At 35.7% G+C, this 17,798-nt stretch overlaps 1 protein-coding gene across 1 annotated transcript; it reads right to left on the bottom strand.

Moving 5' to 3' along the window:
* Window positions 1-8,630: 8,630 nt before the first annotated feature.
* LOC123559397 (cholinesterase 1-like) lies at window positions 8,631-12,986 on the bottom strand. The gene is made up of 2 exons (XM_045351168.2): window positions 11,179-12,986; window positions 8,631-10,152 (listed from the first exon to the last, which is right to left on the bottom strand). The coding sequence occupies exons 1-2, from the start codon at window positions 12,714-12,716 to the stop codon at window positions 9,837-9,839; spliced, it is 1,854 nt and encodes a 617-aa protein (XP_045207103.2). The 5' UTR covers window positions 12,717-12,986; the 3' UTR covers window positions 8,631-9,836.
* Window positions 12,987-17,798: the final 4,812 nt, after the last annotated feature.

Raw genomic sequence — 17,798 nt, 5'->3', positions numbered from 1 at the left:
AATGTCACAGTGCAGAAAATTTATATAAATATTAGGTTCAACATAGTTTTTAGCAATTTATAAAACTGTTTAATTTCATTTGTTTACAAATGACATTCGTTTTCAATGGCGCACAACGATTTAAAGACCTGCTCCAGTCCTACCGTTTAACCTTATATTGTCACTGAAAAATCATGAAAATCCTGACTATGAACAGTGACGCCTGTCAAAATAGAGTCTATTTTATATAAAATTTTATGTAAAATGCCTGTGGTTTTGCGTACTAAAGTGTGGCGCGTGGCCGTTAACTGTTACCTATTGTAATCATAGGTTGCATACACACAATAGAATTTGAATAGCCGCGGAGCAGGGCTTTAAGAAAGAACTGAACAATTGGGGACATTACGTTAAACGTATACAGACAGATAAAATGTTTATGTTGTAGTTTATAGTACGGTTTACATTCTCTTTCTATTAATGAAACATGTAGATTTCATAAAGGTCATTACATTAATATCTTTTGAAAGTTGTTTCCCTTAAAGGTAATAAAAAATCTTTCAAAATTGCATATGGTGAGCAAATAATCCATATAATTATATCAGCGAAAAAAAATGTTTAATTGTAGGACTCGGACATTACAAAAATGTACAAATTTTAATGTTCTTTGACTATTGTATAATATCAATAAAAACTTTGAACTAATAATTTTGGAAGTGTGACTCCTTCCTGAAGCCTTTTTCATGTACTAATAAGGGCATATGTAAATAAAATGACAATGCTTTTATGTACAAGAAACATGTTTTATTTAATGTTCAGTTTTCAAATGAAATGCAGCTGTTTCTTAGTGTTTTTTTTTATATTCTGCTCAACCTTAATCTCTTCACGTGAAAGTCTAAAATAATATTTTATCGGGTAAGTTTAACAACAACAACAACAACAATACTAAAGATAATAACAACAATAATAATAATAACATTATAATAATAATAATAATAAAAATATAATAATAACAGTAATGATAATAATAAATAATAAAAGGGAGGTTTAACGTAATTAAAGCAAAAATAATGTGTGTTTCACGCATATCAATTAGTTTTCTCCACACATGCCATACATGTTGAACTTCATAAATATTCATGTTTTATCTAAACAAATGTCATTTATGTCAGACTTTTTTCATGCTGTTGTTTTGACGAACACATTGGACATGTATTCATTTCCTTATATCGATATTAACATAATTCTTAGCCAACGCGAAATCTTTATTGAATACAAAGAAAATTGTCAAAATAGCATTCCGTTGAGATATCAAAATAGACTGTCCACCTATGCGAATTTGAAATATGAAGAGAGATTTGGCTTATACAGTAAATAGCGTTTCAGATAAAAAGGTTCATATTCACCATTTAGAACAAAAAAAGAACAGTCTCTTGATCATATCAAACCGCTTATTGGTCGCAGAAGAATCGGTGTAACTAATGTTGCCTGCTTTGTCGTGCCTTTATATGTGTTTCTTTTTCTAGTGATTCATTCTGTATTCACACTGTCTTGTCATATAGGAACATGGCAGGACTTAAAGAGTGAGGTTAGGCGCCAGTAAGCTAGTTTAAACGCCCCACAGGTACTTTTGCCACTGACCGTTCCAAGGCGGTACCCTACTGTGTTCCTTTTTCATGTATATTTTTGTGTGTTCCAAGGCGGTGCCCTACTGTGTTCCTTTTTCACGCACGTTTTATGTGTGTTTGTTCCAAGGCGGTGTCCTACTGTATTCCTTATTCAAGTATGTTTTTGTGTGTTTGTTCCAAGGCGGTGCCCTACTGTGTTCCTTCTTCAAGTATGTTTTTGTGTGTTTGTTCCAAGGCGGTGCCCTACTGTGTTCCTTCTTCATGCATGTTTTTGTGTGTTTGTTCCAGGGCGGTGCCCTACTGTGTTCCTTCTTCATGCATGTTTTTGTGTGTTTGTTCCAAGGCGGTGCCCTACTGTGTTCCTTATTCATGCATGTTTTTGTGTGTTTGTTCCAAGGCGGTGCCCTACTGTGTTCCTTCTTCATGCATGTTTTTGTGCGTTTGTTCCAAGACGATGCCCTAATTTATTCCTTCTTCATGCATGTTTTTGTGTGTTTGTTCCAAGACGGTGCCCTACTGTGTTCCTTCTTCATGCATGTTTCATCTCAGTGTTGTTATATTTTCTGGTCCTTCGGGATCATTGATTTCAACTCATTTAGATTTGAAGATTGAATACTGCTTAAGCCGGTGCTAGGGGCGTGGGCAGTGTTGCATTTTCCATTACTGCTCATGAACAGACTCAATCAAACCGAGTCTGCAATTTTCACTGTTGCATTGTTTTCGGTGCTCCGAGGGATCTCTTTCCAGATTTTATTTGTGTGTTTATTCCAAGGCGGTACCTTAATTTGTTCCTTCTTCATGCATGTTTTTGTGTGTTTGTTCCAAGGCGGTGCCCTAATTTGTTCCTTCTTCATGCATGTTTTTGTGTGTTTGTTCCAAGGCGGTGCCCTAATTTGTTCCTTCTTCATGCATGTTTTTGTGTGTTTGTTCCAAGACGGTGCCCTACTGTGTTCCTTCTTCATGCATGTTTTTGTGTGTTTGTTCCAAGACGGTGCCCTAATTTGTTCCTTCTTCATGCATGTTTTAGTGTGTTTGTTCCAAGGTGGTGCCCTAATTTGTTCCTTCTTCATGCATGTATTTGTGTGCTTGTTCCAAGGCGCTGCCCTACTTTGTTCCTTCTTATGCATGTTTTTGTGTGTTTGTTCCAAGGTGGTGCCCTAATTTGTTCCTTCTTCATGCATGTTTTAGTGTGTTTGTTCCAAGGCGGTGCCCTAATTTGTTCCTTCTTCAAGCATGTTTTGGTGCCCTAATTTGTTCCTTCTTCAAGTATGTTTTTGTGTGTTTGTTCCAAGGCAGTGCCCTAATTTGTTCCTTCTTCAAGTATGTTTTTGTGTGTTTGTTCCAAGGCGGTGCCCTAATTTGTTCCTTCTTCATGCGTGTTTTTGTGTGTTTGTTCCAAGGCGGTGCCCTACTGTGTTCCTTCTTCATGCATGTTTTTGTGCGTTTGTTCCAAGACGATGCCCTAATTTATTCCTTCTTCATGCATGTTTTTGTGTGTTTGTTCCAAGACGGTGCCCTACTGTGTTCCTTCTTCATGCATGTTTCATCTCAGTGTTGTTATATTTTCTGGTCCTTCGAGATCATTGATTTCAACTCATTTAGATTTGAAGATTGAATACTGCTTAAGCCGGTGCTAGGGGGCGTGGGCAGTGTTGCATTTTCCATTACTGCTCATGAACAGACTCAATCAAACCGAGTCTGCAATTTTCACTGTTTGCATTGTTTTCGGTGCTTCCGAGGGATCTTCTTTCCAGATTTTATTTGTGTGTTTATTCCAAGGCGGTACCTTAATTTGTTCCTTCTTCATGCATGTTTTTGTGTGTTTGTTCCAAGGCGGTGCCCTAATTTGTTCCTTCTTCATGCATGTTTTTGTGTGTTTGTTCCAAGGCGGTGCCCTAATTTGTTCCTTCTTCATGCATGTTTTTGTGTGTTTGTTCCAAGACGGTGCCCTACTGTGTTCCTTCTTCATGCATGTTTTTGTGTGTTTGTTCCAAGACGGTGCCCTAATTTGTTCCTTCTTCATGCATGTTTTAGTGTGTTTGTTCCAAGGTGGTGCCCTAATTAGTTCCTTCTTCATGCATGTATTTGTGTGCTTGTTCCAAGGCGCTGCCCTACTTTGTTCCTTCTTCATGCATGTTTTTGTGTGTTTGTTCCAAGGTGGTGCCCTAATTTGTTCCTTCTTCATGCATGTTTTTGTGTGTTTGTTCCAAGGCGGTGCCCTAATTTGTTCCTTCTTCAAGTATGTTTTTGTGTGTTTGTTCCAAGGCAGTGCCCTAATTTGTTCCTTCTTCAAGTATGCTTTTGTGTGTTTGTTCCAAGGCGGTGCCCTAATTTGTTCCTTCTTCATGCATGTTTTTGTGTGTTTGTTCCAAGGCGGTGCCCTACTGTGTTCCTTCTTCATGTATGTTTTTGTGTGTTTGTTCCAAGGCGGTGCCCTAATTTGTTCCTTCTTCATGTATGTCTTTTGTGTGTTTGTTCCGAGGCGGTGCCTTACTGTGTTCCTTCTTCAAGTATGTTTTTGTGTTTGTTCCAAGGCGGTGCCCTAATTTGTTCCTTCTTCATGTATGTCTTTTGTGTGTTTGTGCCCTAGTGTGTTCCTTCTTCATGCATGTTTTTTGTTTGTTTGTTCCAAGACGGTGCCCTACTGTGTTCCTTCTTCATGCATGTTTTTGTTTGTTTGTTCCAAGGCGGTGCTCTACTGTGTTCCTTCTTCATGCATGTTTTTGTGTGTTTGTTCCAAGACGGTGCCCTACTGTGTTCCTTCTTCATGCATGTTTTTGTGTGTTTGTTCCAAGACGGTGCCCTACTGTGTTCCTTCTTCATGCATGTTTTTGTGTGTTTGTTCCAAGGTGGTGCCCTACTGTGTTCTTTCTTCAAGTATGTTTTTGTGTGTTTGTTTCTTCTTTGTGCGTTCGTTTGTTCGTTTGTGCTCAGTTACTGTGTGCGTGTATACAATTGCACATATACATATTTCCATTTACAGTGCTGAATGGGCGGCTGTGGGTTGTTAGTCCTTTTATTTTTAGTAAATAGTTCCATTCATCAATATATTTGGTTTACATTTAGCTATCCCGGTGTAAATCGATATATATTTTTTCACCCTTCCGTACATCCGGGCAGATTCTTTTCTATTCCAGTATCGTTAGTCTACCCACTTTTACGGGTATATCTGCCCACTTTTACGGTCTCTTACGGATTGAGTGTGTGTGTGTGTTCGGCTTTCACGTCTTTTTCAACAATTTTTCAGTCATATAAACGACGGTGTCTACTTGTAGCAGTGAGCACAATGCCCAACTTTATAGTGCTGCCTCACTGGAATATCACGCCGAAGACACGTGGCATGATACCCCACCCAGTCACATTATACTGACACCGGGCTGACCAGTCCTAGCACTATCCTCTTAATGCTGAGCGCCAAGCGAGGACGCTACTAGTACCATTTTTAACGTCTTTGGTATGACGCGGCCGGGGATCGAACCCACGACCTCCCGCACTCGAAGCGGACGCTCTACCACTCGGCTACCGAGGCGGTGTTGAATCTAAAGATCAAACGTATATCTGTCCACTTCTACGGTATCGTAAAAATATAGTGTATACTCCTGATATGAAATAACAAAACGTATAGAAATGTTGTAAATTAAAAACACTTAAGAGCTACCGGACATGCACTTCAGTGTGAATTAGAGATATTACTTGACACTGTTTTCATGATAATGTACATCAGAGCCGGTGCATCTATCAAGATATGGAAAAAAAACACAGGCTTTTGACGTATGTTGATAAAAGAATTTAAAAATATCGTCTTTCGACATTTAGCATATTAAGAAGTATCCTAATGACAAAGACGAGTAATTATAGCATCATAATGATAGCAAATTAAAGTCTTATGTTGTTTTTCTAAGAAAATGACAGAAGATTGACTAGCTGCAAGTATCATTTACCTAAATTATTTTAGTCACGTCTGATCTATGTGCCGTCTTTCTAAAGGTATTCGTAATTTTCACTGTTTGCCTTGTTCTCGGTGCTTCCGAGGGATCTATTTTCCAGATTTTTTCTTTTTTCTTTTTGTAATGTATGTTAGTATTTCAAATAAAAAGTAAAGTTCATTAATTTAGCTTTAATTTAACAAAGGGTGTAGTTTCATGATGTTTTCATATATATATATTAAATCAGAGGCCAAGGACTATAACTACGATCTAGACGAGTGAAATCCGTGCGCAACTTCACATGTGTCATAACCCTAGGTCAAATATTTCTTTAGATGCGTATTATACAAACTTTCAGGTCCCATGTGCGTATGTTTTACTAAAATAGAAAAAATGGAAACTCTGCATGTCGCTCAACACTATAAAATGCTCGGTTTCATTGAACCTGTTCATGGACGGTAGTGAAAATACATGCTTCTAGCCCCGGGTTGAGTAGAACTGCTACAGGTACAAAAAATAGTTTAGAGACATCCTCAGATGTGTTCATACGGCGGTACACATGGAACCTTCAATGATACACTAGCGTGTAATTCTATGAAAAGCGGCGTATGGTCCCCAGTTAAAATAATGAGTTTGTCCTAAACGAGAAAACAATGGGCAGAACTAAACAAACTGGAGTTTAGAAATGCGACCTGAAGTTATAGAGCCTGCATATCACAGGAACTACCAAAAGACAAAATTAAAAAGCAGGCGCCATATCAAAGGGATGATTATATCACACCCAAAGCTATGAAAGCGGAAGTATTTGAATCACCCACGTGAAAATGTTCAGGCTGAGAAAATAAACAGTACCACACAAAAGTCGTGCTGAACGATCCGAGAAGAGTCCTTGTCTAGGGCATTAGTTTGACTTTGCTGAGTAAAATTCCAAACAAAATAAAACTCCAGATGACGAACCCCCAAATGCTGAATATTAGTCATATGATGTTTTTAATACATTAGGTCAAATACTTCTTGAGATTGTTACACAATTATATAGGCATTTTAAGCATATTTTTGAGTAAGTCAAGGGTCATAAATATTGTCCGGCTGAGTGATATCACATTTTGAAATATAAGTGTTTGATGTACTTTGTTAATCAGAATTTTATTTCGATATACTGATTCAATCAACCATTTGTCCTATACTGTGCACCTGAAATTCCAGACGAACATAATAAACACTGAACACTGCCGACTCATTGGAAATTATCTTAAATTATTCACTTCGTTTGTCATTCTGTAAATTTTACCAGATATTTTTGCAGTATTTTTGTTAGAATATTTAGAAAAACTGTTCAAAGAACCTGTCTATGATATTCCGTTTTACTTTTTTATCATAAACGTTCCAAGTGAATCTAAACGAAATATCAAAGGAAGGGTTAGTATTAATTACAATTTTTATGTGGCTTATTTTTCTGGCTACCAACCCATCAAATAAACACGTAACCCTAACCAGTTAAACAAACCTGAAACCACTGTTATTACCACGATTCAAGTGCCTCATACCTGGACAGTTATATTATTTACAGAGTGCTATTTCCTTAGCAACGGGAGACAATTTTCGTGCATGCGCACTCTACGTAGGACAAAAGACATGACCGCACAATACAAATTACGTTAAAGTTATATTGCATTTCAATCTTTTGGATCAATAATTAGTTTGTTTTATAGTAAATATCCACCGCAAGGAAAATATATGTAGATCTTTGCAAACCCACAGCTGATATACTTTAACTAATGAAGTTTAAAATAAAATGTTCAGTTAACAAAGTTCAGGCTTTGACTTTGTATCCAATTATACCCAAATGGGGATCAACACATTCCGTATTAAAAAAATAATCATTTAAAAAGATTATTTTTTATTCTATCTATTCTTTGAATTTGGAAGTTTTTATTTGGCAATATCAAAGTGGTTCGGATGGTGAATGCAGCGGTCAGATTTAATAGAGGGGCTGGGGGTTGGGTGGGGGTGGGCGGGGTAGCGGGGAGAGGTGTTCTACTTACATTCTTTAGCTGTTGTTAAACGATGTTCCTATTCTTTGCGGAATTCAAGTTTATCATAATTTTCTATTAATTTACGGGTAATGAGTGCGCACGATACATTTTCGATATGAAAATGATCCAGCATGTAAACATAAGAGATAAAAAATAGAAATTTATATTAGGTATTTTCTTTCCTTAAGTATGTAGTTATAGTCCTTGATTTGATTCATATCTTACGAACTTAGATTTTTTTCTAACTACACTTTCATCGTTATAAAAGAAAATGTCCATTAAAGTTCCAAAGTATTTAGAGTATATACTAGTCTAGATATCACGTGAAATGTTTTATTTTTGATTCACAAAACAGCTCCGCCACGTGATATATTAATCCGAGTGCGTTCTTATTATGGCATTGATGACCGAAGGCATTAAAGTATGTCAGATCAAAGCCATCTTATATGCTTCAGTAACTTTTATGATCCACTCTAATTAGGGGACACCATCGAAATTAAGTCCGGGTCTTGATTACCAAGGTGACCTACGTTTTATCATGCCATTTGCATAATAGTTACGTAATAATTTCCGGTAGATTCCTTAAAAAAGCAACTTCAGTGACATGGAGCCGCGACCCCTAAGTATGTAGATGTCATTCAAGTCGGAGAAAAATATATACAACAACTACTTGAAGTTGTGGAAAAAATAGATAAAAGGAAAGAAAATATGACATTTTTAAATGTAAGGAACAAGTTTTATATTTGTATGATGTGTGGAAATAGACTGGAAATGTTTGTTCTTTTCTGACGAAAATAAGAATAAAGCAGGCTTTTCAGGTAAGATATAATTAATAACATACATGTCTTTAATCAAAGCATACTGTATAATAAATTACTTGACTGAAATCATCTTTATAGTGGCAAAACGATGATAATTTTATGTAGGTTTTCTTATCGTTGAGCCTTCTTTTGCCACACGTAAAGAGCGCATGCGCGTTAAAATCAAAACATCCGTGATATTGCATAGCAACCAATAGTTTGTGTAAAATGGTCTATACATACATTTCAAACAAACAGTACCGCGATGGTTGAAATGCATTTTTATTAACAAAATTGCCCAAATTATTATCACTACAAAAGAACAGAACAATTGCTATCATGCTTGGTACACTATAATGTCTATCAAACATGTCGAAAAAGATGAACTACTGTCTGTAGTCGTCACTGATCTACTGATTTAATGCTTGTATGTTTTTTAGGATTTATGGTTACTCCGACACAATGTAGGTCATTTGATGACTTTTCTAGCCTTTGACGGTAGAGAATGTAACCAGGTGCTACCCTGGGAACCGGCGACATTCCGTAAGCCAGCTGGGCGGCTTATTTAGATGAAGAATTTTACATCCAAACTAAGTTTCGAACCCACCTAAATAAATTGCTAGGGATTTGAAGTCAGTGACCTTAACCACCAGACCACGGAGGTACTGATACATTGATCAAGGTCAGATGTCCGTCTCAATGTTTACCACTCAGTCGATGTCTCAAGTAAATTTGAAAGTTTGTCTTACAAATAAATTTATAACAATGCAAATCATTGTATTGTTTTGGAATTGTTAATCTAATAACTATTGTAAGCAAAACATAACTGTTTATGCATATTTCATTCTACAACAACAGAAAAGTACACATTACACTCAGACACCTGTCATTTCTAATTTAAAACAAAACCCTAAAAGTATCAAATACAGTTAAGGTTATGCACCCAAGCGTTCACCAATAGTACAAACATACTCAATTTTTTTCAAAAACTTGTTTAGTAATACAGTTTTTGAATATGTGAACAAATGAAACAGTTAAACAAAAGATATGCAGATTATTCTGCCGCTGACAATATTTACATCCCCCATCCCCACTCCCAAGTAACTCCAGTGATAAAAGATGTGAAAAAATTGCTGATCCAATAAATATAACGTATCAAGTAATACTCTTTTCGTTTTGTGATATGAATAAATAATAAAAAGATCAGATTTACATATACGTATATGAACTACGTGAATAATTTTCCACACACTCACTGTCTTCTTAAGGTCACTCTAGTCGTAAAACGTTTGTTTTCATGTTACTGACACGCACTTAGTCTTTTTATATCATACAGTTGTCTGACTTTGTATAAATATGCAACATTCACAACAAAAAAAACCTTTCACAATCAAATTCATTTCTCATCTAATACAAATGCAGTTCAAACATATCCTTGTCGAAGAGCTAACAGAAGGAAGGCAAAGCGGTTCAATTGCTTGATTCAAAGTAGAACAGTATCAAAGAAACACAAATAGTCTTCCATACAAATTGCAAAGGTGCAGAAGCACTAGAGACAAGTTTACACGTTTTAGCTTCTGTGTTATCTTCTTTTGTTTGTTTCTCATTCATAGCTAAGCTGGATAAACCGGGATAAATGTCTGCCCAGTATCTTACAAATTGATTCCTGAAAAGACTTCCAGTTTGTAAAGAATTTTCGTCCGCTTTCAGAATGAGGAACACGTGGTTGTTAGCTGTATATGTAGGCCACTCCGTAACAGAAACATCATCCGGGACATTTGGATTTCTGAAAAAAAAAGATATGTGTATTTAGAAAAAAAGTGCTCTTATGTTGACGTCAAGTTGACATGTGTCAGTTAACTTACTACATTTGAATAATTATGTCAGTATGGAAAACCTAGACGCACAAAACTTTAAAATTGTATTCGTCTGTTTTACAGTTTAAACATATTTATTGCGTTTTATATAGACAATGTGTAGTAATTAATTTCTCATTTTTCAAATATGAAATTTTGTCGTAATACAGACATAATTTTATCATTATTGATAATAAGTGAAAAAGTATTTTCAAGGGAAATTAAAAGTTATCTTTTCTCACAGCGTTAATTCTGTTTGACGTTTCACATTTTGTAGACTTAAGGAAGTTTTGCACGTTTTATAAACCTGCAGTAATGGCGTAACGCCATTTATACGGATAACGTAGAACAAAGCCTGTCCTTGGCACATTTTTATGAATTATTCGCAACCAGCGAGCAAACTTATTAAAACGGAAACATTACTATCATTCTAAAGATAATAAAATCTGTAAATAGATCCTTTGGAAGCATAGTATGCAACCAAGCAGAATAATAGCAGATTCGGTTTAATTGAGCCTATTCATGAGAGCAACTCTCACGTCCCCTAGCACCGGCTTAAGCGGATCTCTATTACATGTCTATTGAATGGACTCCATGATCCCAAAGGACCAGAAAATATAACAAGAAGGCACTTAAAGATTGCTGTTGGGATAGTTAATAAAATCTATAAAGATCCTTTGGAAGCACAGAATGCAACCAAGCAGAATTATAGCAGACTCGATTTAATTAAGTCTGTTGATGAGAGAAGAGATAATGAAAGGTGCAACATGATGTTAAAAAGTTTGATACTCTTCACTCATGGGCAAATATCTCAAAAACATGCACATGGACCGATCAACACAACTAAGATCGCCCTTTTCGGTTTGAAATAAAGTACAACGCTAGTTGTTAATATTTAGTTTGACTAATAACACTGTACATGTCATATTCCAACCCAATACATCTAATTAACTCACCCAGTTTTAGCAAATTGTGTCCAGTATTTCATCATAGCCTTTGATAAGTGCAATTCGTTTTGGGGAATGTGTAGAGGTGGGTCTTCATAAAACTTTCCAAACAGGTACATATAAAACCTAGGAAAGCCTAACACAAATGGAATTTCCTCAGTATGATCAGCACCATCGACCCATTTTGGTGAGACGGAAAAACTAGGTTTGTGATCAAAATGATACATGTAGGTATTACCATGTGATCCGAGGCTTACATGCGCATTGACAGTTTTAACAGTTGAATCTGTGTAATGTACATCTTTCAAGAGATCCAGAAACATAGAACGCCGAGATGTATCACTTTGCGGATCTGACCAGTCTGTGTACTGATGCAGGACCGATTTCATCAAAATATCGTTATGTGTCTTATTCATTTCTTTAAACAATTGATCCGTATATGCTTTCATCTGTTTCTCCGACATTCCATCAGAAAATATTTCTAGGTTATCTCCTGACATCCTTGCCAAAGCCTCTAATTCTGTCAGTCCTTCCTCACTGTTCAGTCCAATGATGATATCAACATCAGCAAAGTTTCTCAGGGCACTAGCGGATTCTAGGGATTGTTTTCCAAATATATCATCCGGTTTATATTTGATAAATTCTCCATCATAAACTGGCAAGAAATCTGCTTCGAATGTCATGTGCTTTTCCTTTGCTTCGATATCCATAGCACGCAGACACTTCATTGTCTCTTGAAACGTTCTTTTCTTACAACCGCTTTTGGTACTTAAATCTTCGAACAGTAAGTCAGGATATCTGTCGAAAGACCAGAATGAGCATACAGTACCACTCTGTGCGATCACACGCTGTATGCGACCTTTGTTTCCCTCGTACATAGCTTGGTAAATAACGGATGCTGCACCTGCAGAATCTCCAAAGAGTGTCACTCTGTTAGGATCGCCACCAAATGCTGCGATATTGTCATGAACCCACTGTATTGCCATATGCTGATCCCATAAACCATAATTGCCTTTCAGTCCATGTTTCTTGCTTGCCAAGAATCCGTAATGACTTACACGGTAATTAAATGTAACATATATAACATCATGTAATGCTACTAAAGCTGTTGATATGTACGCATTTTGAAATCCATATTGGAAAGCACCTCCATAGATGTAAATCATAACTGCTTTTGGCTTTTTGCCAGGTATACCGCTTGGCGCAAAAATGTTCAGATTCAGACAATCCTCGCCAACGGGTATTTGTTCCAGCCCATGTTCCCACTTCACATTTTGCGGACATGATAGTTTTGCTTCTGTTGCATTAAACGTTCCAACAAACCGAGCCTTTATAACAGGCTTAGAAAAACGCCTTTGTCCATTCGTCGACTCCGCGAAGGGAATACCTAGATAACTTGAAATTGTGTATGGCTGACCGGCAAAATGTACAGTTGACGTTCGTCCTAATATATTTCCGGCCGGCGCTTTAATAACTATATCCTTGCTATGGATACATGTATAAACAGAAATAAGAGAACACATATAAACAATCTTCATTGTTTCCATTATAAAAACCGAAACGTAATATGCTAAGAAGCAGTTATATAAACGTATATCATAAATTTATTACTGACACTTGTCCAAGCTGAAAATAACTACTGTACGTCCGTTAGAATGAATATGAGTTAAAACTAAAGAAGACGCTACGCTTCGTAAAACTTTCACAATGAGCCGTTTCTATTACGGCTTGAAAACTGGGAGATGTTAAGCTATAAAATAAATGAGCCGCACCATGAGAAAACCAACAAAGTGCATTTGCGACCAGCATGAATCCAGACCAGCCTGCGCATCCGCTGTTCGCTAACATTTCTCTAATTGCAATAGGTTTTGAAAGCGAACAGCATGGATCCTGATCAGGCTGCACAAATGCAAGTATGTTGGTTTTCTCATGGTGCGGCTCTTAATATTGTTTAGATATCACCGTACTACTGCTATGCACAACTTCACAACTTTGAGTTTTCTGTGGAGTTATGCTGTTTCTATCTTTATACTTAGATTGTGCTTTAACCTTTAGCCTGCTAGCGGCAAGTTATTCTGCCTTTGCGACCAGTGCAGACCAAGATCAGCCTGCACATCCGTGCAGTCTGATCATGGTCTGCACCGGTCGCAATTCAGTCAGTAAATTTTCAGTAAACACCCCTTTAAATGAAAAATGGTACTGCTCAAATTGAATGATGGACCAGTCCATTATAGAAATTTAGCAGGCTAAAGGTTAATGATTTGTTGAAACTCGATATCCCGAACTCTCTTATCCCAAAATTCCGACTATCTTTTAATTTGTTTTAAGTCGATTGCGAAACAAGATAATCACTCTGTATACCTTATTTCTGATGGGATTTATCGCCACAACGTTATGTTCATTTTGCCCACCTTCCCTGCTAGAAACTACCAATGCCCTGGTACACTTGCTAAAATAACCTCATCACCATAGCATGTACATTCCTGACCCATGTAGAGTTACTAGGCCACATGTCATCATAATTGTGGTGTTGTGGTATAAGAAGTTTATTCAGTGTTCAATGAATATATTTTGAGATGGACTATTAAATGATCATTCTTTTTGTCATTTTTATGCGAGTCCTCTATTGCCGATGTCGTATGAGCTTGTATATACATGTAGCTGGATATGTCAAGAGTATGAGAGAAGAGAAGCCAGTTTCCTTTTAAAAACTGCAAGTCAAGCGTGCTCCTACTAGGGTCATTTTTACGTCTTCCTAAAAGCGAACTCACGAACTTATGCACTAGAAGTGGAAGCTCGACCTTCTGGCTACATAGCAGATGAGAGGGAAGGTTCTTTATATTAACGTTTATTGATGGTTGATGTGATGTAGAAGGCCTACTAAAAATCTATGTTAATTTTCTCGCCCATATTCATACGTGTTGTATGTATATAAATGACATCAGATTGCAAGGACACGAAGTATATGAAGTTTACAGCTTTATTTATTTAGCAAAAAGTTACTTCGTTTGTCACATAAGCATGCAGTATATTTTTAGAATGTTTAGTAGTCATCCATATTACATAGAACAACATCCTACGAGTCGTAAAATTACGAGTGTTAAAAATACCAGTGTATTCAATGTAGAAGAAATTTGAAATCTGAAAGCACTGAAAAACAAAATCTTGTAGTAAAATGTTTTTGACTTTTTTTATGGGATTTTTAAGTATTAAATTCATTAATACTAAAAAAAATGGAAAGTAAATTTTTAATGTATAGACGCATTAATTAAAACAAATATGAGACACATTAGGCCTAACTTCATATAAAGCCCACCCTCGAAAAATAACAAAAGTGAGCTATTACACAATACATGTTTAATATCTGGTTTCTTCTTAATATTCATTGAAATCAAATTCAGGCAAAGTAAATATTTATACATACCTAATAAAATCTATCAAAATTATTGTTATTTTTTCAGATGTAAGAAAACGCACACGCCCACTCTTTTTTTGTTTGTGGATATTTTTACTGAATGTTTTCGTCAAAATAAAAGTAACATCTAAAAGGAATGAAATTAAAACAAAATTTAAAAAAGAATATTTTTTAAAATATATATATAAAACATCTCATGTAAATGTAATTTGATGAGCATTTATAATGCGGTTTTTCTATGAAGTACGTAAATCATGAAACCCGCCCCACCTACACACCCCAACATCCCCTGTACAGATGTTAGATAATCTCTGATAATAAACCAAGATATACAAAACTCACTTTTAAGACCAGTTATAGAACTCTTAGATGAACAATTTAAGAAGTTAAATAATATGACCTTCGTATGGAACCTTTTGAGGCCCCATCTCCATACAATTTTAAAATTGTTGATTATGCAATTTTTTTTTTTTTTTTTTTTTGCTTTTTCATCTTTTAAGCACAGTTACTCGGCTGTATTTTATTCAGTCAGTTACTTGGTTAGGAAAAAGCTCTTTATAGCTTAAGTTAAGGAAAATACTTTGGAATTCAAATGTTAACTATTCCATTTTTGACTTTGAAGTTTGATTTCTTTGATACTTTAAACAATAAATTAACGATTTAAAGAGATTTTGTTTAGTAAATCTCAGATGTTGTTAATAAATTTGCGGCTTAAATTATATAGCGAATGCAAACCAGGTAAAAGCCACAGCTTGAATGAAATACAGTTAACTATGACCTTGTAAACGTGCTATATAAACATGTTCAAAAGGTTAGGAGCTGTTTTACCTTTGTGCATTATACATATATATGGTTGCTTAAATTAAGACCATTCCGGTTGTTTACTTCAATTAAGATTTGTATGTGTTTTGTGAAAGCGGAAATATAACAAAGAAGTTGACTGGAATGATTGTTTAACAAATAGTCAAAGCCTTCGAGTGGTTTGTTGTCTAATTTATCACGGTTCAGAGTTCAGATGCGCAGAAATTGAACCACAGATCGTTAGCCCGAGTGGTTAGATATCTAAGCATCTGAACGATTATTTTTGGTAAATTAGACGACAAACCCCAAGAAGACCTTGGTTCTTTTTTTTTTTCATTCTTACTTGTACACTGAAATATTTTGATAAAAAATATGCCGGGCTTCATTTATCTGCTTAGTAATGAAACGTGTTAGAATGTTTTTATATTCACAGACATATGCTGTATGAATTAGAACAAAGCGTAATGTTTTATTATTTTGTCTACAGTTGCTCAAATGTTGACAGATAATTAATATTTTTACAAAATGTAGTTGGAAATTAACATAATGAAAAAGATGATTTTGCAATTTTGGTTTCTAAATGTAATAAAGACGGACGTTCAGGACATCTAAACTTTATGTATAGACGTGACTTGAATAACCTCTGATAGTGTGTATATGAAACAGACAGATCATTTGTCTAGTTAGACACTTTTCATGAATAGTGAAATAGTGAACAGTTTATATCATACTAATAAAGAAGTGAAACATACGATGGGTATGTTCAATTTATGGTTTGATATTTCGTGACACGTTAGACGCTACGGACATTGCCATGTGTATACTCAGTGACTGAATATACACATGGCACTGTCCATAGTAACTAATTTACTATTACGAACTCAATACTAAATAGTAAATACCAAATGAATATTGGTAAGTTAAGTTGTTAACAATGTGCTAAAAAAAGTGTATGTAATGGTATCAATGTTCATTGACACATGAGCCGATATTCATTTTATTGAGGTAAACCCAAGTGGTAAGCATGCCAATAAACACCAGGTTATCATTATGAACGAAAATTTTCATTTCATTTGAGTATGGACATGTTGAAGGGTAATTTTATTGAACGACATCATATGATTATATCAAATTTTGGGCTTTTCATTGGCGAACGTAGAAATCTTGAGTGTACTGGTATTGTTATCACTTTTGACTGTAAATACAACTGAGCGTGTGAAAGCTGTGTCTTTCCGACTGAGCCACAAACTGGACTTTATTCGGCGAACGCCGTCTAAATTCGTTTTCGTTACCTATGCCACGTGACTTCAGTTTGCAAATCAAGCTACTTGATAACGCATTTTAGACCACGATAATCCGTAAATAGCCAATCGCAAAGCAGACTTGTACCCGTCTATATTTCATATACAACAGTAGCGTTGTATATATATCGGGGAAACTTGGGCAAAAAAAAACGCGTGAATTTCGTGTCAATTTACCATCTAACAATACAGGCTAACGCCGGAGTTAAATGACCTTGCAATATTCTCACCAGTTATCAATGGGATAAAAAATAAGACTGACTTGGAGGTAAATTCAGTTGACAACGTCTAAATATTAATATTGTAAAAATTACTCCATGTTATTAGATATCAATAAAAATGAATAACAATAAACTACATATTTGTAGTGTAGAACCAACTGGGTAAAAACGTAATTTACACATTCACTGAAACGTTTCCAACAGTTGTAACTTTTTATGTTCACTTGTTATAAAAAAGACATGTCAGCACGATCCTTACATTTGCAATCAACTGGATCCAGTTGTTCGAAACTTTAACAGGCGAGTGAGTTAACGGTCGATTAACTTTATCAGTAGATTTCGACAGTTTAGAAAACTTAGAATATCAAATGTACTTGTTAAGGATTATAAACACTAAACCATCTTTACAGTAAAATTAAAACATCATACAAGTGTTTCCCACCCACCAAGACTAGTATCATAAATAGAAATTTAACAGGCGGTTAGATTAACAGCTTAATGCAGTGGTCGTGGGTTCGAGCATCATTGGGGTCACGACCATGACTTCTCATATGACCCCAGTACTAGTTTTCATAGGAAACGGACTCGAGGGTGGTTACAATAAGCTTAAACAGTTAAAGCTTTCATCACAATCGAGCTAAAACAAATTAGTATAAACTAAACTAAACTGAATTACAGTCCGTTAAAGTTTCGAACAACTTGGCCCAGTTAGAAAGTAAAACAACTACATCATTCTTACAAGAAGGGCACGTTATAGTAAAAGGTATTCGTAGTCCTACGAGCATCTACGCACTAACTATATCCTATATAAATAACTAACTAACTAACTAACTAACTAACTAACTAACTAACTAAATAAATAAATAACCTGGCTATCTTCTTGAATCAACG

Source organism: Mercenaria mercenaria, chromosome 10 (genome assembly GCF_021730395.1).
Source record: "Mercenaria mercenaria strain notata chromosome 10, MADL_Memer_1, whole genome shotgun sequence".
NCBI classification, from domain to species: Eukaryota; Metazoa; Mollusca; class Bivalvia; order Venerida; family Veneridae; genus Mercenaria; species Mercenaria mercenaria.
This window is presented reverse-complemented; position numbering and strand designations above follow the sequence as displayed.

Bases quoted from the DNA above. Each gene is read 5' to 3' on its own strand.
- LOC123559397 (XM_045351168.2), bottom strand. From the start codon at position 12,716: ATGGAAACAATGAAGATTGTTTATATGTGTTCTCTTATTTCTGTTTAT. The intron at 10,153-11,178 runs GTGAGTTAATTA...TTTTTTTTTCAG, and splicing joins ACACAATTTGCTAAAACTGG to AAATCCAAATGTCCCGGATG.